At 49.1% G+C, this 22,184-nt stretch overlaps 1 protein-coding gene across 6 annotated transcripts in view; it reads right to left on the bottom strand.

The window, feature by feature from the left end:
* Nucleotides 1–1,496: 1,496 nt before the first annotated feature.
* TMEM44 (transmembrane protein 44) overlaps nt 1,497–22,184 on the bottom strand; it is a 35,422-nt gene continuing 14,734 nt past the window's right edge. For 3 of the 6 annotated variants that reach the window (XM_060150331.1, XM_060150326.1, XM_060150325.1), the window contains 4 exons: nt 20,695–20,799; nt 15,121–15,279; nt 4,731–4,763; nt 1,497–1,895 (listed from right to left, as the gene is read on the bottom strand). In XM_060150331.1, the coding sequence (XP_060006314.1) occupies nt 1,785–1,895; nt 4,731–4,763; nt 15,121–15,279; nt 20,695–20,799 (408 nt within the window). In that variant the 3' untranslated portion in view covers nt 1,497–1,784. Of the gene's footprint in view, nt 1,896–4,730; nt 4,764–15,120; nt 15,280–16,398; nt 18,583–20,694; nt 20,800–22,184 lie in introns of those variants that run through there. The other 3 variants (XM_060150327.1, XM_060150330.1, XM_060150328.1) reach the window with 3 other exon arrangements.

Here is a 22,184-nt window from a genome sequence, read left to right on the forward strand (position 1 = left end):
TTAACATCTGGAGCTCAAGTAGTTTGTGCTGCGCAAAGTCAGCAAGATCATTTGATATTCTTCAGTGAATGGCCATTTCCATTAGGATCCAACCAATTTCTGGTGCCCCAGGGACATGAGCCAGCCTCCTGTTGGGAGGGGCGATGTGTTAAAGACAAACTCCAGGGATGTCATCCTGTCCCCAGGCCTTCTGCCTTTCTAAAGATGAGCCCTCCTCCTGCCCTGCTGTTACTAATCAAATTAAACACGTTTCCCAAGTTGGTGCTGTAACCATGACTGTACATTTCTGCTTCTTGAAAAGTTGTGGCTGCAGGGATGTAAAACTCACCAATCAGCTGTGGCCCACCTGAGGCATGTCAGTCAGCTTCCTCTCTGTATCTTGCAATAGCTACCAGCCAGCCACAGAATTAAGCACCAACTCCCAGGTTCCTTTCCAGCCTCTTCACCCACCCCCTACATCCATTCTGGCCACATCAGAGTCCTCTTTCCTTAGCTAGATTCCCCCCTTCCCTGCTTCCAATCCTCTGTGTGGTTTCATCTGCTGGATTGTTCTCCCAACCTCCCCTTGTCCCCAGTTAAAAGTTTCATCTTCCCTCAAAGTATAGCTTCAGTGATTAAGATCACAAAGCAAAACTGACTTTAGCAAACTCCATTAAAAGACAACCAGGGTCCAAAGCAGTTGGATAAATAGGGTGGCTTTAGGTTCACTTCTAGTTCAGAGATCATGCAGGGGATTGGAATCTGTGCAGAGACCTGTGGAACAACCTGCTTCCCTGAGGCACCCCCTCTTTCATGCTGCTGGGACTTGCACTACCCCTCAGGAGCAACTGGACAGCTGCAGCTGAGTCACACAGGCTGCCAGGGGCCAGCCAGAAGCAGAGCTGTGTTTCTTGGCATTTCTCCCAGGTCCCCTGGTGGCCAACTTCTGTGGCTGTGCTGGGATTCAGACGTATCTCTGTGCTCCATGGTGAGATGCTTCAGTGCACTCGATCAGGATTTATTCATTCTAGCGTTCCTCCCACCGTAGCTCCAAAATAATCCTGAGAGGGGATTTCGAGCCCCTCCCACCGTGCCTCTTACCCTTTGCATGCTTTCCGTTACCTCCTGAAGCAGACAGTTCCCTGCACCTGCAGACCCTAGCCCAGCACACACTGGGCCAGGCTGCAGCAAGTCCTGGTACCTAGAGCACTTTGCTTTGCTCACCCTTGCAATACCAGTGACCTTGCAAACACTTGGTTGATCAAACAGTCCTCTCTCAACTTCCAGCAGAAAACTCAAGTGGGTGACTGGAGGGCAGGAGCCAGGTCCCATCAGAACCTGTGACTGTGTCCCAAACCCCCCAAACGCGGGCCCACCCCTCTCTAGGCTTAGCCAGGTCTTACAGAGTGGGGCTTTACTAAGATCCAAACATATTAGCTGTTTGTTAGATGAGCTCGTTTGTAGCAGATATTCAGAGTAGGGTTGAATCCAAAGGGAAAGGGAAAAGAGAGACCAAACTATTTTAGATTATATTTCAAAGCGAGATTGGTTTGTGAACTTTGAATTTTCAGAACAAACTCTGGGTGTGTCCAGGTCTGTCCACAGGGCCCAAGGTCTTAGCTCCATTCTGAGCCATGGTGCAGACCAGCCAAGCTCCGTGACAGCTCCTGGTTCCTCACTTTCATGGGTGGCCTTGGCAGAAGCTTAAATTCCTGCCATGGCTGTCTCTGCAGGTTGATCCCTGCTCAGTTCCTGACCAAACCTTGACCTTGGGTTCTGAGCTGCTGAGCTGGCTCCAGAAAGTGTTACTTATCAGAGGTCAAGTCCACTGGCTTCATAGACCACCTGTGCACCCGGGGTCTGAATATCTCCATGTTGTCTTTGTTCCCTCCAAGGTTTACGTCTTCAGGATCCCACTGTGGAGAAAAGACACAAGAGGTACCTTGGTGGAATAGGCCCTTCCCATCTCTTACAATTTCCCCAACGACAGCTCCAATCTTGGTCCTCATGGCCCAGGCACAGACAAGAACAAACAGGTAAGGACAAGTTAACCAGGTCTGTGTTTCTAGAACCTAACAGGGCAAGTATAACTTTAAATCAAGGAATTAATGGACAGCCACCCTGAACAGACCAACCCTACTTCCCCCTCCTACTCTCTGTTCCCCCCTCTTCACCAAGTCCTTCTCTAGTGAGACTCAGTCATGCTCCCTTTATCCTGATAATTCCCACCTCCCTGCCTAACTCATTCCTGGAAAAGACCAGGCAAACTCAACCCATTCTTTATGGCCCAGGTAAGTTCCTCCTCTTCTTAGAAGCCTATCCTGACACCCATTGAGCTCTCCCCAGCTTCTCTATACTGCCTGTACCACTGGTTTGCAGCTGAGCATGGGCAGCCCTGCCCTGTGTGTCCACCTTGTCCTCTCAGGTAGATGACAGAGCTTCTTAGGAGCAGGGTACTGGTCTGCCCTTGCCCCCCCACATGGTGTTTCCTCTAAACTTGAGGTCAGCAGACTTGTCAAAAACAAACATTTAAAACCTAATCCAGAGTGGTGGTCACTGCCTGTGAGTATTTCATCACTCTGACTCAGACAAGTATGGGAAATTGAAATGTGTAGGGGTTAAAAAAAAAAGGTTAAAAGGAAAAAAAAAATAGGTGAGCACACAAGCACTGATGAAGCTGTTTGCAAAATCCTCCTATTGTTCTAAAACAACAGATAAAGAGAGAGCTTTTCATGTGGGCCAAGAGCAAGGGCATCATCTTTAGTGATTCCAGCCACAGAGGCAAGTAGGGGTCGGGCTCGGGTCCTCTTTCTGCCACTAACTTGCTTTCTCTTCTCTGGATCTTGATTTCTCCATGTGTAAACTGGGAGGCTGAATCAGCAACTAGATAATACGATCTCTCATTTCTGAGTTTCTATGACTGGTGATTCTGAGTCATAAGGTTGCATTTGACAGTAGCAAAAGACCCAGGAAACAACAAGCAAAGGCCACACAGGATGTGTCAGCCCGGGCCAGACAATCTTATTTGGGCAAGAAAATAGAGCCAGGCACGGACATGCACTCCAAGAAAAGTGTTCCACCAGCTACTCAAACCTGAGCAGAATCAAACAGTCCAGTCCTCAGAGGGTCAGGACAAGGTCCTCAAGGCTCCCTGAGCCACTGAAAGATAATGCCCACGCCCCATTAGTTATAAAACACAAATTGTAGCTTTGTTTCCAACAGAAAGAGAGTCCCGTTCAATTCCTGATTTACTGCTCATAACTGAACTGAGTTCTACTACTTGGTCATGAAAAACAGTATCATGTTAAAAAGACCACCTCATTCCCAGTAACCTTGCAGGCCAGGGACTGAGCTGATTTCGTTGGTGCAGCTCAGCCCCTTGTACGTGTCTGGGGCTGTGTCAGGCACACGTATGCTAATTTCTCATCTACCTGTGGAGGCAGACTTGGGCGGACACCTCTAAGCAAATTCCTTCCAGATGTTATCAGAGATCCCAAGTAAAAGAGCTCCCTGGCCCCTCAGCCTCTGAGACCCAGTTGCCTAGCAGTGGAAGTGGGGGCCTGTTCCATTCTCTGAGAATGGACAGTGTGCTTTTTGATGAATTCTGTTTTCAAGTGGAGACCCACGTTCTAGATCTCAGTTCTGGACCAGTCTCACCAGGAGCGCCCAGGGTGCTCATTAAAAAGAGTGATGCTGGGCTTCCCTGGCGGCGCAGTGGTTGAGAGTCCGCCTGCCGAAGCAGGGCACACGGGTTCGTGCCCTGGTCCAGGAAGATCCCACATGCCGCAGAGTGGCCGGGCCCATGAGCCATGGCCGCTGAGCCTGTGCGTCTGGAGCCTGTGCTCCGCAACGGGAGAGGCCACAACAGTGAGAGGCCCTCGTACAGCAAAAAAAAAAAAAAAAAAAGACTGATGCTGGGGACCCACCCTAGACCCTATCTGTGGGTTGGGACCTAAGGCTTGGCATTTGAACAAGCTCTTAGGGTGGTTCTTAGCCGCCCTGATGTGTCAAAACCACAGCTCCAGTTCCTAAAATGCCTTCTTAAGAGTTATCCTTGCTACTCCTGACCAATTCCACTGCCGGCAAACAGAAACAGCCCACCACTCTGGTCAGGTGCACTCTTTAAAGTGGGTTAAGCCTTCGAAAACAATTTAAATCTCTTCCTTCTGAATTCCCAGAATATTGTGTTTTAAAATGTCATTTTAAGTAATAAAAACATCACTGGAATCCAGGCATTCAGAGAATTTGAGCAAAAGATAATCTACTCTCTTATCAGAAAAAAAATCCTGGGAGGTGACAGGCACAGGTGGCTGTCATGAATCATGTGCTTATTTGTCACTTGGAGGCGAGGAGGGCATAGAGACAGCAGCCAGCTGCCCAACGTCTCACGATGACAGCATAGGGGAATGTTGATCTCAACTCCTGCAGCCACTCCCGGCACCACTACCATTAGTGACCTGCTGGGCTTCCTCTTGTTCAAAAACTTTTGTTCCAATCAAGTTTCTTCCTTGGGTTATGCATCTTCTCTGAGCCCCTACTAGATGGTTTGCACAAAGCAGAAAGAACTCTGAAATGGAGAGCCTGGAAAAAACCCTCGACTTTCAGACTCTCCACTCATTTTCAAATTCTTTTTTTTCCTAGAGGAATTTGGCACGGGCCCAGCCATCCAAGGGGGGCTCACAAAAGCAGGAACTGAAATCAAGCCACAGGAAGTCCCTTGCAGAATAAAGAGAGAGCACGATTGTCCATACCTGCTCCGAGTTTAGGGCTTCCCAATAGTTCTGCTGCAGAATAAAAAGAGAGATTAAAAAAAAAGTGTTGACTAGGTTTTGCCACCATCACAGAGCAGAGATCAGCGCCAGCCCCTGTCTGCTCAGTGAGCCAGGAGAAAGGCCCTCCGCTGGTCCGGAGGCAAAGGAACAACTGACTTCAGCAAGCAAAAAGGCAGCAGCTACGAGTGGCTACAACTTAGTTAAATGGTCAGTAGGATAATTGTGATAATTATGAAGGGCTACAGGTCCTTGAAAAAATTATCATCTATGCACATTTAAAAATTACTATTAGAAATTATTATTAGGCATAATCATAAAGATTCCATTTATTAACCACATGGCTGAGATGAGTCAACACAAACCCATAAAACTAAGAAAGAGAGATGCAAATAAAACCCTCATCTTGAAACCATGGGGTATTTGCTACCAGCCAAGATTCATATTTAATCAGCCTTTACCGCACGGTTGGTTCCACCCCAAGCCTCAAATATGTCTGGCTCAGCTTCTTGAAGGGTAGTGTCGCTGTCTGCTCTCATTCGTCCAGCACCTCCTGTAGTGCCCAGGACACGTGTGTGTGTGTGTGTGTGTGTGTGTGTGTGTGTGTGTGTGTATTCATAAGCTATGAATCTGCAAATGTCTGTTATACTGATCTGCTGCCAATCTGCCCAGTACACAGGATTTGGCTTTATTGTCACATTGAAACAAAGCCCCTACTGTTCAATTCTTTTAAAATTTCCATTTTGAACAACTTCTGTTTGTTTGCTTTTGTTTGGTTTCTCTGAGCTCCTTGAGGGCTGCAGTTTGACTCAACTTTGAGTCTTAAGGACCGGCAGGGCTGGCGAAATGCACTCAGCCCAGTCTGTTACGTGAATCTGTACGTGCCTGCGTGCGTGCAGCTGTGTATCTGTTAGGATTATAAAAACTTTATTGAACACCTCTATTTGTCCACTGATAACTGCTAGACCAGAGATGGGGCTCTGCTCTGGGGCCTGCACAAGTCCCATTCTGGGTCAGAGCTGGAGGTAGGGGTGGAGTCAGGCAGAGAGGTCTGACCCAGGCTGTGCTGGCAGAGCTCTGCCCCAAGCTCAGTGGCAGGGCACCTGGCAGACTGGAGGCGAAGGGCAGAGGTTCCACCTTGAGACTGAGGAGGGCAGGGAAGGGGCACCAAAGCTGGGTCCTTGGTCAGTGCCCCCCACAAGAATGCCTTGCCCCCTGCTGGGTAGGATGAGGTGGCCACTGCAGGAGGGAGGGCAGGATATGGGGATGTGGGTGGCAGAAATGAAGCTTGAGAGTCGTCTCCCCAGTTTCTCCCTCTTCCCTCCCTCTCCCACCCACCCCTTCCAGGTCACATGCTTCCAGCATGGTACCTATGAACTACTTCCCCCCGTTCCACGGGAGGACAGAATGGACCTAGAAAACTTGAGTCACCACTGACTTCAGCTGTACCACGCCTTTTTCTTTTGAACAACTTTTTAATTATAAGATTTTCAGTCATACACAAAAGCTAAATCTAATGAACACCTGTGGACATATCCTCTTTCATTTGCTCTAGCTCCCCCAATTTTTTATTTGCTGAAGTATTTTAAAGTAAATAATTTCATCTGTAAATACTTCAGTATGTATCTCATAGATAAGGACTTAAAAACTCCTAAGCACGGGACTTCCCTGGTGATGCAGTGGTTGAGAGTCCGCCTGCCGATACAGGGGACGCGGGTTCGTGCCCCGGTCCGGGAAGATTCCACATGCCGTGGAGCGACTGGGCCCGTGAACCATGGCCACTGAGCCTGCGCGTCCGGAGCCTGTGCTCCCCGGCGGGGGTGGGGGTGGGGCCACAACAGTGAGAGGCCCGCAAAAAAAAAACAACTCCTAAGCACAATGCCATTAATACCTAACAAAACCGTGATAATTCCACAGCATTCATCTTTTAATGATATCCTGCTGGGGAAAACATAAACTAAAAAAAAGATTAAATGGAGAACACACAAAATTACGAAAAATGATGTTTCCACACACACTGCAAAAGACGGAAATGTTGATGACAACACAGGTGGAAAAAGTTACATAACTTCTGCAAATGTAATAGAAATAAAAAGAGAGATGAAAGAAAATATGCTAAGAATAAGAACATTAATAGAAAAACTGGAGAAACCCAAATAAAGTCTGTACTTCAGTTAACAGTAATGTACTAATATTAATTTCTCTGTGTTGACAAATGCAGCATGGTGGTGCAAGATGTTAACATTAGAGGGAATTGGGTGAAGGTATACAGGAACTCTCTGTCCTACCTTTGCAACGTTTCTGTAAATCTAAAATTACTCCAAAAGAAAGAGTGTATTTAAAGACAAGCAAACAAATAAAACAGTTTAAGAGTCCTCCAACTGAATTTGAAATGAAACCTTGAAACCTCCTTTTCAAAATCTTCAGCATCACAAGCAATCTAAAATTTCAGAAGAGTACCCTCTAGTGGAAGTAGTAGCCAGGATTTCTTTTTTAAGTCACTTTCTAAACTAATGATAATGTGCCTAGGGAATACAATTAACTCAAATCTTTGTAACTGAGGTCTCTCTCCACCCCCCACAAAGAAGTAAAAATAAATAAACATTTGTGTAGTCTTCCCTGTTTCAAGAGCAAAATTTGTTCATTTTTGTATAGAAATTTTTTCAAAACCCAAAATAAAGATTGCCCAGGGCTTCCCTGGTGATGCAGTGGTTGAGAGTCCGCCTGCCAATGCAGGGGACACGGGTTCGTGCCCCGGTCTGGGAGGATCCCACATGCCGTGGAGCGGCTGGGCCCATGAGCCATGGCCACTGAGCCTGCGCGTCTGGAGCCTGTGCTCCACAACAGGAGAGACCACAACAGTGAGAGGCCCGCGTATCGCAAAAAAAAAAAAAAAAAAAGATTGCCCAGAATTCTATCCCTAAAAGAGGGCGTCTATGAACAGTTATTGAATAGCCCTCTGAAATACAAACACACACACACACACACACACACACACACACACACACACACCCCAAATTATGCAAATGGCTTTTCCCTCTTAAAATATAATGAGCATTTCCACATATCCTTGAATTGTCTTTAGGATCACAATTCCATCATCTCCATGAACCACAGCATGTAGGGTTTCAATTCACCTCATTTCTAAAAGAACACTTTTTCGTGCTTCTGAAACCAAGAAGCAACCTATAGGCGCTGTCCACAGGGCATGTGGTAAGCTCTCCTTTGTTCCTGAAGACTCTGAGGTGTGTCTCAGCCACTGAGGAAACAGGGTCACTTTCTAGGACTGGGAGCTGGATGGGCCCTCAGAGACCATTTGTTCAACTCCCTCCTCTTACATCTGGGGAGAAGTGACTTCCCCAAGATGGGGGAGGTGAAATGGTGTTGGACTCAGGACCCATTATAAAGGTTTTTTGTTTTTTCTGATCATAAAGTTTTTTTTTTTTTTTTTTTTTTTTTTTGCTGTATTCGGGCCTCTCACTGTTGTGGCCTCTCCTGTTGCAGAGCACAGGCTCCGGACGCGCAGGCTCAGTGGCCATGGCTCACGGGCCCAGCCACTCCGCGGCATGTGGGATCTTCCCGGACTGGGACACGAACCCGTGTCCCCTGCATTGGCAGGCGGACTCTCAACCACTGCACCACCAGGGAAGCCCTGATCATAAAGTTTTGAGACTGGCCAGATACACGCCAGCTACAGTTCCGTCTTAGATTTCATCAAGTAGATTTCCTTTTTGATTTTCCTAGTACCTTACAGGCTTTTAAACCTTAACACCGTACGCTTCAAAAATCTCATCCTTTCAATTTCTTTAGTTAGTTAATTAAGCAGTTCTATAGCACTTACTCCGGATCAAGCACTGTCTCACCTCCCATACTTTCTTTCCTCCTCTCTACCAGCCCAAACTCCCCACTCAGCTCTTCCTTCCTGGGCTGTCGTGAGGAAAATGGGATGTGAGGAAAAATGGATCACAGGCCGTGGAGTGCTGTATGCAAAGCCCATGGTGAACTGGATCAGTAAGAGAGTTCTGACCCACACTGGGCCGGTTTCCCTTATAAAGATGACAGTTTCACTGCAGGGACATCCCACGGTTGGGATGAAGGGGAAGCCGAGATGAAGGCCTATGTATTACAACGGTGGGCAGCAAGGGTTGGGAGCGAGCACCTCTGAACTCCACTGACAAGGAGATGCAAATACTGTATTTAGGCCAAACTCCAAGACCACCAGTGGGAAAGGCCTTGGCAACCCTGGCTCCTGTTCCTGATTTTTTTAAAATTATTTTTTCCCATTAAAACAGGAGATATAATTGACATAAAACATTGTATGTTCCTGATTTTTTTGGAAGAAGTTTTGCTATTCATATGCTGCTCAGAACCGAAGAAGTGGCCCAGGGAAGGGCGGGAAATGGCCATGATCAAGTTGGATTCAGGAGCAGGGCTGCTGCAGATAAAACACAGGATACACCGTGAAATGTGAATTTCAGATAACAAATGGTTTAGTATAGGTGTGTTTATCTGAAATTCAAATTCACTGGCCTCTTGTATTTTTTGCCTGTTAAATCTAGCAACCCTACTCAGGAACACAGGGAAGGCTTCCCGGAGGAAGCAGGATTTAGCCAGGGCCTTGAAGGGCAGAAGACAGATGAGCAAAGGAACCCAGAGAAGGGAAAGCTGGCTGGATGTGCAGAGGAAAACCTGGAGAGTTAGCCCTGAACCAGACAACGAAATGTCCTAGAGGTCAGGCTAAGGGGTCTGGACATAAACTGTAAGCAGTAAGGGCCTTAGAGCAGGAAGGCCATGGGGCTGATGGAGTGTTGAAGATCTTGGGTAGGACAGCACTGAAAGGAGGAGGGACGGAGGCAGGAGCTCAGTCAGGAGCTCTTCCCTGGATTTCAGGCAGCGTAATGGAAATGCTTCTAGAGACTGCGGAGGCCAGAAGAGGTTTTCTGAGTGGCAGACACCCAGGCAGACACAGCAGCCCATTTTGCTGGTGGTTGGCCCCGCTGTTTTCCTGATGGAAGCCTTTCCACTTCTAAGAACTGACTCAGTGTAATTAACCTCCACCTAACTCCCCCAGTACACTTGCCCACTTAAGGTCACTTGCTAAATGGAACCTGAAAGATGGCCCAGTTCAAAGCTCATCATCTGCGGGAACAGTGCTCTGTCAGAGCCTCACCAGCTCCCTGAGTTCATTATCTCCACTTACTGAGCAAGTCCAGAGAAATGAACGGCGTCACCTGGTTCAAAGGCTCTCAGGGCCAGCGTAGGTGTCTGAGCCCACGTGCAGCCCGTTGTCCACTGCACTGCATCTAGCACCATCGGCAGGCTTGCAGGGCCCCAGCAGCACCCCCATTTGATCCTCAGAATCACTCCGTAATGTAAGTAGGGCAGGTCTCCTGATTCCCACTTACAGAGGGAGAAACTAAAACCCAAGAAGTCCAGGGCAGAACCAAGGCCGCCTGGCAGGTCAGCGAGAGCCTGGACAAGCCAGTGTCCACCTGACCCCTGGTCAGCCCTCTCTCTCCTGCTCAGCCCCGTTGCCCTGGGGGGGCCCAGTACAGTCCTTCCTTACCCCCAGGGGAACTAGCTGACTGTCCACACATTTCCGGACGCACCATCTCTCACTGCTGCCGAGCACATAGGGGCACACAGATCTGTGCAGGGCAGATACCATGCCCTGAACTTAATTTCTGGTCTTTGGGACCTATTAGAAATTTCTGGCCTCCTTCTTCATACTTATATGTATTTACTTCTAAAATTAGCACTTTCAGAGTCAGTGTGTGGGTGTGTATTCTTTTTATTAACTAATTAATTGTTTTTTCCTTGAAAGAATGATTTGGCTTTAAGAATGACAAACATCCAAGGGACTGTGTCCTGGTCTGCTGGTGCTGGAAGCAGGGTCTGGAGAGGGAACAAGCAGTCCTGGCTGTCAAGAGCCTTAGGCACAGAATTAGCAGGACACAGGGGCCTGGGACGCGAGCCTCTTCAGACAGCAATCTGGTGTGTGGTGTTTGGCTCTATGCGTGCGCGCGTGCGCGCGCGCGCTCGTGCGCACACACGCGCACACACACACACACGCGCACACACACGCGCACGCACACACACGCGCGCACACACACACACACACACACACACACACACACACACACACACACACACACACACACACACACACACACACACACTGAGCCAGCTCCAGGTACAGTCATTCTCAACATGCAGACTTTCTTCTGTTGACAGAAACAGCCTCCTGGCAGAATTCCTACAAAGCTTCAATGGCATTGCTAGGAAGCACAGAAGGAAAAAAATGACTAAACACAAAGCTGGACTCAATCTTTTCTTGCATCCCAGAGGCTAGGAGGAAAAAAACCTTTAAAAGGCACAGGAGCAGTCTCAACACTGAGGGAATGTCGACCCTGCACTCATAAAACAGGTGCTGGCTGCCCCGGCAAGTGAGTGGGCCGCTCTGGAAAGCCCTGCTCCCTCTGGGCCCTGGTCCCTCACGCACTGACCATGAGCCAGTGACCCTTCCTCCACATGTGTTCAGAACGCCCTCCGACGGCTGTGTCAGGAGACAGGCTGCCTGGTGTCGAGTAGCTGAGTGAGTAGGTGCACAGTCTCCGCGGAGTGTGCCCTGTCTTGTGGAGACGTCCAGAAATCCGCACAGCCCACACAAATGGCCTGTCTACAGGGTTATGAGTCACATTCAGGCTCCACTGCCATTAGTCTGGTGCCCTGACCAGCCCATCCAGTGGACACTTGAGAAAAGGTGAAAATGACCCAGTTCTCCCTCCACGCAAGCTCCCATGCCTTATCTGTCTCTACTTCACCTCTTTTCATGGGTGTTCTGCATCACTGGAATTCCTTGTAAATCCCAATGTTTTATCCTGCCTATTAGACAGGACCCTGCCTGAGAACACAGGTAAGTGGAGAGAGTCCTGTGGAGAGAGTTTTCTCATCTGTAAAATGGGAATGATAGATAAGAAACTCAGCCCTGGGTAGTTACTGCTGAGGCAGTGGGGTGTAGTGGGTAACAACAGGGTTTCAGAGCCAGACAGAGCTGTGTTCAAAACCCCAGGTCTGCCAATTATAACGATGACGATGATGATGTTTTCTTGGGCAGGTTACTAAAACTCAATGTATCCCAGTCTCCTCTTCTGGGAAACAAGAATATTTAAAGGTACTTGCCTCAGGGCTGTTAGGAGGACTATATCAAACAGTGCTTGTAAAGTATAGAACATACCACGCCTGCCTCATGACACACACGCAGTCACTGTGAGCAATGAATTTAAAAACGCGTAGTGAGCTGAGTGCTGTGAATACAGTGTATGTCGTGTTGAGGGACCTCTCTTCTCTCCACCTCCCCCAGCACGGCAGGAGGTAGGTCTTCAAACCTGTGGGTATGTGCCCCAAGGACATGGACACAAAAGCACCCTCTGAGAGTTAAGTCACAAAGTCGGAAAGGACCACAGAGTGACAAACACAACACCTTAGCGACAAAGAGTGCCCCCAGGCCTCCAGAGTGGGAGGCGCAAGCGTTCACCTATGGACCCGGGGGTCAAGCAGGAGCCCAGCTGGCTGGCAAAAGACACAGACGACTGTAGCCAGAGAGTACAAACAGATGCCCTGGGTGTCTCAGCCCAGTGTTAGGAAATATCTCAACTGTGCAATCCATCTCGGGAGCAAGAGAAGTCGCAAACCAGAAGAGGTGATGACCTGGGGCCCGGCTTCAGTCCCTTGGGGGTGTGGTCTGGAGGAGCAAAGTCATGATCAGACTGTGACCAACCTACCAAGTACCTCCCACTGCGTGTGGTGGGTCAGGCCAGCCCCCCTGCCCTCATGCATTTTTCTTTCAAATGCCCCCCCAAGAACATGTTTGCTAAATGAGTGACCCAAACAGGTGGATGAAATGCAGTGTCACACTCATCGGCTAAAAGACGCCCTCTTCCTCCCCTTCAGCCATCAGGGAGCCAGAACTTTTAAGGAATATTGCTCTGAAAAACTGGGGAGCCCACCCAATCAATCCCACCGCCCTGAGGCAGCTGCTGGTTGATGGGCTTGTGGCTTAACTCTCATTTTCTTCTTTACATCTTCCAACATTTCTACAATAAACATGTATTACGTTTAAGAGAGAATATATAGATTATAGAGAGAATAGAGAGAGAGAATATATAGATTACCAGAAGGCCGGATGGGCCACAAGCCTGACAAGCTACACTGTCCCCTGCTCGCATTTCCTCAGTGCCTGTGTTTAGTGAGATTCTAAGTAACTTCCAATCGGGACTCGGCGCTTTGTCATGTGTAGCGTGCGGCTGTTTTGGGGAATGAAGTAGGAGGCTGTGCTGGGGGTTCTGGAGGGGGTGGGTGGGGTAGATGGGGGCACCTGGGCTTCTAAAAATATACCCCTTGTTTAGCAAGGGCAAAAGCATTCATCTCCATTTGCCTCATGTATGAGCGCGACCCTGTGCCCTTGGAATTTAAAAGGAAAGAGCGAATAGAGGAGAGGGAGAAAAAGGACTGCAAAACACAGAAACTGCCCGAAACAGCCACAGAGACAAATTTCTGAATTGTTCAAGGTCACTGTCCAATCCTTAGCTCAGTTGAGGGTTCCCACAGAGCGAGCTTGCTTCCCACCCTCCCCAAGCCCCCTCCCCCCATCTCACCAACTCAACTGTCCCTTCCCCTCACTGAACACACTCTCCCTCTCTCCCCTTAGCCTTAGACTCTGCCCGGACTGCTGGCTCCGGGCTGCCAAGACATGCGCCTTGGGTTGTCCGACACATTCTGAGACGAGATCCAAGAAATAAACAGCACCAAATGAAGGACTCGGGGATACACGGAGCCCAAATGGTCCTTGGTCTGGAGCAGAATTTCTCCGTCAAAACCCACCTCTCAATGACCAGCTGTGTGTGTTCCAGGATCAAGAGATAAAGATGAGGGCAGTCCAGGCCCCTAGACCTAAAAGCCTGTGCACAGCCTGGCCGGGGAGACAGGTCCCTGCAGCCCTCAGGCTACACGGCAAACACCACCAGGGATGGAAGAGAGGTGTATGCTCTGAGCACCCAAGGGAAGGAGGCTTTAATCTCTGGTGTGTACGTGGAGGGGAGGGGAGTTCACACAGCAGGTGGCATCTGGGTAGGATTCTGACACACGGCAGTTGGGCCAGAGGAAATCCCAGGAAGAAAGGCCCAGAGCCCTGGGGATGAGGGAAGAGTCCACGGCCAAGGAGGACATGTAGGTGAGGGCAGGGGAGGGGCACGAGGCTGGGGCAGGTGTGCAAGGCCTGAACCCCACACTAAGGGATCTGGACTCTACCCCGCAGATCAGGGGCTCTAAGTCTTTCGGATTTCAGGGTCCACTACGAGTTGAACGAATCTGGGGGACTGACTCAGGACAGATGATTGATTACTTTGCCAAATAAGGCCATTAAGACCAACACCAAACCCTCAACACCAACTTAGCACTTCCTGTTGTCGTCAATTCATAAAAGGGCATTTAAATATCAAAAGAGTGGGAGACCCCAACAAACCCAGAATGAAGGACGGTCCCTCCCCCTGCTGGTACCACCTGTCCACTATGCTGTCCTTATTCTCACTTGCCACAGACAAAGGGAAACTTCCTCCTGACCGGGGCTGGGAGCCACAGCTGTGGGGCTGAGAGTGACAGGACCGTAGACCTGAGAGTTAGACCCATTTCCGGTATCCAAAATGTGATGTGTTTTGTTCAAAGATCCAAAAATTCAAAATGAGGCAAAGCTTATGAAAGTGCCAGGCACAGTGCCCATTGAGGGCCCTGTGTGTGACCCTGACAGCACCACAGGGAACAGCCTGGCGCTCCTTGCGGGGGAAGAAAGCCTTCCATGGTCAAATGGGTTTGGGAAACACCAAGACTCTTTAAAAAGTTTGTTAGGGGCTTCCCTGGTGGCGCAGTGGTTGAGAGTCCACCTGCCGATGCAGGGGACACGGGTTCGTGCCCCAGTCCGGGAAGATCCCACATGCCGCGGAGCGGCTGGACCCGTGAGCCATGGCCGCTGAGCTTGCGCGTCCAGAGCCTGTGCTCGGCAACGGGAGCGGCCACAACAGTGAGAGGTCCGCGTACCGCAAAAAAAAAAAAAAGTTTGTTAGTCAGCATTTATTTCTGCAAGACTTGAATGTGCCCCATGATTCAGCGTGCAGTGTTTCCATGACTCATTTGACTGTGGAAAGTCCTCCTCAGCGCGGACAGCGTGGGAAAGTTCTCGCGCAGATGCTTATTCACTACTGAGTGGGCATGAGGCTGGCGTGGGCCGAGGAGAACAGAGCAGTGCAGGCACCTCAGAGGCACCAGCAAGCACGCGTGAAGGAGGACCCGTGCACCTGCCGGCGGACACAGCACCTACCTCGAGGTCAGAGTTGATGGAGGAGACCTGGGAGGAGCTACTGGAGGACACGCACGCCCGGATGACCTGAACCGGAGGGTACGAGGGGGGCTCCTGCAGGGACGTGGCTCCCGTGCTTGTCTGTCCATCTCCAGGCAGCCTGGTGGCACTGCAGCTCGCCTGCAAGGTGTGCGGGGAAGGGCAGGCAGGAGACTTGGTTGGCATCTTTGTTTTTCGCACTGTCAGAGCATCCACGTGCTTCAGCGTTCAAAAGGCACGAAAGGACGCAGCTGCCTCCACCCTCCTCCTGTGGCCACTCAGCTCCTCCTCAGAGGCAGCCGGCCCTCCTTTGTGTGTCCTTCCCAATAGTCTGTGCACACGAGAGCAAATGCATGTACATGTTTCCCCCATTTCCACTAACGGTAGTACACTCTATACTCTCTTATGCATCTTGCTTTATTTCACTTAACAACATGCCTTAGAAGTAGTTTCATAGCAGTTTTTTTTTTGGTAGCATTGTACAGATGTTCACAAGCTATTTAAACCAGTCCCCTGCTAATGGACGTTTAGGATATCCCCAGTCTCTTGCTTTTACAATCAACCCTGGCTGCAGTAAATTACACCGTACATTAAAAATTTCAGGATATAAAGGATAAATTCTTAGAAGTGGAATTGCTGGATCAGAGGGTATGAGCGCTTGTAATTTGGATAGATCTTGCCAAAAGTGTGCTCCATAGAGGCTTAACCAACGCACCCGCCAGCAGCCTATGAGAGTGAGCTGGGAAGGGTTAAGGGAGGAAGAAACTTGTGAGATTACCTGTCTGTCTGTCTGTCCATCTATCTCAGAAGACAGCTTCCTCCCACAGGCCTCACAGGGGTTTCCCCAGAGAGCCTCAAGGCTCCCGGCTGGGCTCGGAGCCGGGCAGTCATCCCACGGACACAGCACAGGGGGAATAACCCACCTTCTGGACCGTATCTTCCACCAACTAACCATACGTGACCTCGGCAAAACACTTATCCTCCGGAGTCTCAGTTTCCTAATCTGTAGAAGGGGTTGGTAACCCCTGCCTTGCTTCCTTTGAACTGGTGTCACGGGCTCAGGTTTAGTAAACGTCCTGGACACACGAGAAGAACAGCTGCTCATACGGGTCCCCAAATCACGCAGGGCTCCAGCCCTGGAGGGGTCAAGGGCACAGTTCCCCGTGAGAGTCGGCTGCAAGGGAGGAAAGTCCACAAAGGAGACAAAGACAGCTTTCTGGGTGGGAAAGGGGGGGAGGCGGGGCAGCAGAGGCCTCCCAGGCCACAACAAAGGAAATAATCTATAAATTCCTCAGGTCTGAGCACACCTGAGTCAACAGAGAAAATGGAGTTTTCAAATGCTGCCAGCTGTTGACTCCTAGGACCCCACACCCTCGGCCTCCTAGGCTCAGCCTGACCCCAGCTGCATCTCTTGGAAAATCTCTCCTTGACCAGCGCTCGGGAGGTGATGCTGGCAAGAGTGAGCACCACTCTGGCTCTTTTGCCCACTTCCTGATGGTAGTTCAAACAGGACGTATATCAAGGCACATGGCAACAGGGTACCGATATCACCACAACATGCCCATCGGGACAGCCTCATGAAAAAAAGAAAATAATTTGCTAATGCAGCAGGCATGAAATCGTGGCATGAAACGGCGGCATAAAAAGCATGTCCTCTGCATAAAAGCTCAGGTGCCAGAGTCAGACAGGATTAGTCTGAAACCTATTCCTGTGATTTTCTAACTATGGGATCTTGGGCAAGTGAGTTAATCCTCCCTGTGCCTCATTTTAAAAGAATAATAAGGGGGGCTTTTCCGGTGGAGCAGTGGTTAAGAATCCGCCTGCCAATGCAAGGGACATGGGTTCAAGCCCTGGTCCGGGAAGATCCCACATGCCGCGGAGCAACTAAGCCCATGCGCCACAACTACTGAGCCTGCGCTCTAGAGCCCGCGAGCCACAGCTACTGAGCCTGAGTGCCACAACTACTGAAGCCTGCACGCCTAGAGCCCGTGCTCCGCAACAGAGAAGCCACCGCAATGAGAATCCTGTGCACCGCAAGTAAAGAAAGCCCGTGGGCAGCAACGAAGACCCAACACAGCCAAAAATAAATAAATAAATATTGAAAAAAAAAAAAAGAAGAAGAAGAAGAAGAAGGGCTTCCCTGGTGGTACAGTAGTTGAGAGTCCGCCTGCCGATGCAGGGGACACGGGTTCGTGCCCCGGTCCGGGAAGATCCCACATGCCGCGGAGCGGCTGGGCCCGTGAGCCATGGCCGCTGAGCCTGCGCGTCCGGAGCCTGTGCTCCGCAACGGGAGAGGCCACAACAGTGAGAGGCCCGCATACCGCAAACAAACAAAAAAAAAGAATAATAAAATGATTAAGTATTAATAAATGACAATAGAAATAATACTAGTATCTACCTCAGGTTGTTCTAAGACTCTGCCTTGCTAATAATTGTAAAAAACATTTATCAAGCGCTTACTCGGTGTCAGCCATCATGCCCAGTAAGAAGCAGCACAGCATTTTGGTCAAAGGCACAGACTCGGCAGAGACAGGTCTGAATCCTGGTTCTACCACCAACAAACCGTGTGACCTTGAGCAAGTTGCTTAACCTCTCTGGGCCCCATTTTCCTTTTCTGTAAAATGAGCATAATACCTCAAGGGTTGGCTGTTGGATTAAATGAGTTCATCTATGTAAAGCACTTAGACCAGTACTCCAAGCACTGTGACCAGTGAGTACAATAAGCATCATGGAAGGGTTGGCTGTTATTATTTACTCAGAGCCTGGCAAGTAGTTAGCCCTCAGTAAACAGACCACCATGCGAATGATGACCCTAGAGCCCAGGGAGGCAGCTTCTGCCCAGGCTAGAGGGTGGGGCTCCTGGCTCCCTGCTGGGAGCTGTCTTGGAGGCAACTCTCGCCCTCTGGTGGACACAGAAGGAAGAGGCCGAATGGAAGTATTTGCTCAAAAATGTGTTGGCTGGCCTCAGTGGAGGAGAACGGAAGAGGAACACAGTCTTCTCTCAAGGAGTCTGCTCTCCAGTGGGCATCCACTCAAGATTCAGGTACTGGAAGGGTTCAAGTGAATGCAACTTTTGCACTATTATTTTTCACAAGTTCCACGATTTAAAAATTTCTAGTGCAAAGCGTTGGCCAGATGCTGCCAGGGCTCCCTGTGCTTTCCCCAGGGCTTCCCATCACCCACCCACCACCCACCCTCTGGACAGAAGAACAGCTTAATGGCCGAAGTGGACTCTTAATCGTGAAAGCGTGCTCCAAACCTCCCAGAACTTCACTTACGTCACATACAGGTTATTTACACCCACTTTCCAAGGAACAACAGCAAAGAGTAAAACCTTTCTCTCAGGCACAAAGTCTGAGCGTCAGCACGTCCCAGGGGCAGCCCAGCGGGGCGGCTATCACTGCACTCTGGGTTCCAAACGCACCTGTACGGAGAGCCCGTGACCTGACGCACCAGGGTTTTGGCAAACAAGACAGAAGGAGACAAAGTTTATATCCCAGCAGGAAACAGAAAACAAACAAAAGTAAAAGATCACGATAAGTGCTTTGCAGAGCATTTTAAAAGGTAATAAAACAAACAGCAGAGGGGTGGAAGCAACTTTTCCACAGAATGAGTGGTGGGGGAAGGAGAAGGTGACATTTTTACTGAAATCGGAAAGACGAGAAAGAAGCATCCATGCAAAAAATCAGGAGGAAGAGCATGTAGGCAGAGGAACGGAGAGAAATTCTGTGCAGAGAGAAGTGAAGAGGGGAGAATAGGAGGCAGTGAGGGAGGGGGAAAGCGCGGGGCTGTGTCAGGAGATTAGATTTTATTCTGCGTGAAATGGGAAGCCAGAGGAGTGTTTTAAACCAAAGACGAACAAGATGTCATTTACATTTGTAAGAGACCCTTCTGGTTACTGGTTGTAAATGGAGGGGGTGGGACAAGAATAGCAGTGAGAGGAAAACCAGTTAGGAGGCTCCTGGATCTACTTGTTTTTTTCTTTCTTTACTGAAGTATAGTTGATTTACAATACTGTGTTAGTTTCAGGTATACAGAAAAGTGATTCATTTCTACATATTTATATGAATATACCTAGATTCTTTTTTTCCAATTCTTTTCTATTACAGCTTATTACAAGATATTGAATATAGTTCCCTGTGCTATACAGTAAAACCTTGTCGCTTACCTATTTTATATGTGGTTGTGTGCATCTGTTAATCCCATAGTTCCAATTTATCCCTCCCCCTACCCTTCCACTTTGGTAACCGTAAGTTTGTCTTCTACGTCTGTGAGTCTGTTTCTGTTTTGTAAATAAGTTCATTTGTAATTTGGGGGGGTAATATTTTTTAGATTCCACATATAAGTGATATCATATGATATTTGTCTTTGTCTCACTTACTTCCCTCAGTATGATAATCTCTAGGTTGGATCTACTTTAAAAGAAGTATTTGCGAGACTCACAGACGGGTGATATGGGCACGGGCGTATAGTGAGGGAAAGAGAGGAATCTGAGTTTGACCCACTGCACGGACAGTGGTGTCGCTTACTGACATGAGGAAGATGGGGAGAGGAGCTGGTCTGGACATGGAAATCCAGAATTCTGTATTGGACACGGCACGTGTGAGATGCCACATGGGGACGATGAAGAGGGAGGATGAAGAGGTAGTGGGGCAGCCAAGACTGGAACTGAAGGAGAGGAAAAGGATGGAGACACAGGCCAGGGAAATCAGCCAGAGCTGGCAGGTAGGGCTATGGGACTGGAAGAGTGTACCCAGAGAAGGGAGCCCTCCTGAGGCGGAGCTGCGGTACAGCAACCTTGAAGTCCGCTCACCAGGAGGAGCCCGCAGAGGTGAGGGTGGCAGAAAAAACAGGACAGGGAGGGGCCCAGAAATCAGAAGAAGCAGGCGGCCAAACGAGTTGAACCTCAACTGGACAGAAATGACCCCGGGATTTAGCAACTGGGAGGTCGCTGTAGCCTCGACAGGAACGACTTAGTGGGGTGCGGGACATGGAGTGGGCTTCCTGTCGCCTCTTTCCCTCCAACACTCTTCCTCCTGAAGGCCCCCCGTGCAGAACCCTGGGAGTCATCTGGAGCATGCAGTCCTCTTCACCACCACATCCTCACTGCCCCCACTGCTCTACCTGCCGACTCCACTGCAGCTCTGCTTCTCCATCGGCTGCAGCCTTGGTTCAGGCCACATCATGTCTTTCCTGGACTTACAACTGTCCCTCACTGACCCCCTTGCTTCTAGTCTCCACTCCCTAGTCTGCCCCCCAACAATGCCTGAGTGACGGCTCTAAAATGCACGTCTGACCCTGAGTCTCTAGTCCTGAAGCCTCCTGTACTCCCGTCACCCTCTGCGATCTCACACTTATGCCGCCTCCACCCTTTCATCTCCGAGCTCCCCTTCATCTGACCACCACCGCCCGCCCCCCACCAAGGCCTCTGAGAGTTCCTTCCTCTTTTTACAGGCTTTCCTGCCTCATTCCGCCCCTCCTGTAGCTAAAGTGTCACTTCCTCCAGGAAGCCTTCCAGGACTACCTCCCACCCTTCTGTGGCCCACAGCCACTTACCTGCTGCACAGGCTCGATGGTCAGCTCCAGGTAGCGGCTGACAGCTGCCATCCTCTTGAGGGGCTTGCAGTAAGGAAGCGTGGTGAGAGGCACCCAGTCCGAATTCTTTCAAGCGGGGATGGGGAGACAGAAAGGGGGATTCTTAAAGTCAGGAGACCTTTTCTCAAAACACGATCCCAGTTTCTTCAAAAGAACCCCTACAGTATTTTTTTCTGTTCTTTTATGGCACATCTCACTTTCTGCTTCCTGTGAGATGTATCTTATCTGCCTCTTTGAGGTCACAGTAGGTGGGTGGGTCCCAAACTTGGCTGCACTGTGGAATCACCTGGGCTTCTTAAAAAACCAAACAACTGAAGTTTAGCTCTCACCCCCCACCCCGCCCCACACCAGACATTCTGATTTAATTGGTATGGATGTGACTTGCAGAGTTTAAAAGCCCCCCAGATCATTCTAAATTATGGGAAAGTTTGGGAACCACTGAAATGGGTGCTAAATAAGTGTTTTTGTAAAGCAGTGTGGTTCTTGAACTTTACTGCGTACCAGAAGCACCCAGAGGACTTATAAAAACACCCCGGGTTTTGGATTTGGTAGAGCTGGGTGGAGCCCTAAGATCTGCATTTCTAACAAGTTTCCAGGCAGTGCTGGTCCGGGGACCACACTTTGAGAACCACTGATGGAAAGACTGCTGAAGAGATTACAAAGGCTCCACTTCCTGTCTTCAAAATACTAAACACACAGGGCTCTCTTGAAATACCTTAGCTCCCCATTGGGATATAATTTTGTAACAGTTTCTAGAATGGAATGAAAATAACTTCCCACTAGAGCCTCCTTGGGAACTTGGATCTTTGGTCTAAGCACCTGTATCTCCCCTTTTACCTTGGTCATACCCACACTACCTTCTACTTCATTAACTCAGTCAGATTACACTGTTAAACCTAGAAAATTCGGAGGAGGGGACCCGGTTCACTCACACGGAGCCTCATTTCTACTCCGAAAGAAATGAAGGTAGTGAGGAGTCCAGGTAGTAGGCGAGACTTTTTTTCCTCAAAAAATGATCTTAGAAAAGGGGGAGCTGCTGTATGTTCAACTCTTTACCAGCTCTCTTATTATTATGAGGCACTTTCTCAACTATTTGCAACAAGGACTTTTGACAAAGAAAAATTGCCTCAGTTAGCACAGTTCTGCTTACTTAGAGGGGTCACCTGATTAAATCAGCAAAAGGCAGAGACAGACACATTCACTGGTATGACATCATTGTAAAGGGTGGAAGTTATTTGTAAGCAGCACTTTTAAAAATCAGCTTTTTAGTGATACCAACTTTAAAAAAAAGCCGTGTTAGTATGTGGATGTCAGATGCATGCACAAGTGGGAACTTAAGTTTTTACGAAATGAGGGCAAAAAGCACATTACTTCTAAACTAACGTATTAATTTATATAGTATGTGAACTTAAATATATATATGTAAATTACCAAATAGCGTAATAGCAAAC

This window comes from Lagenorhynchus albirostris, chromosome 5, assembly GCF_949774975.1.
Source record: "Lagenorhynchus albirostris chromosome 5, mLagAlb1.1, whole genome shotgun sequence".
NCBI lineage: Eukaryota > Metazoa > Chordata > Mammalia > Artiodactyla > Delphinidae > Lagenorhynchus > Lagenorhynchus albirostris.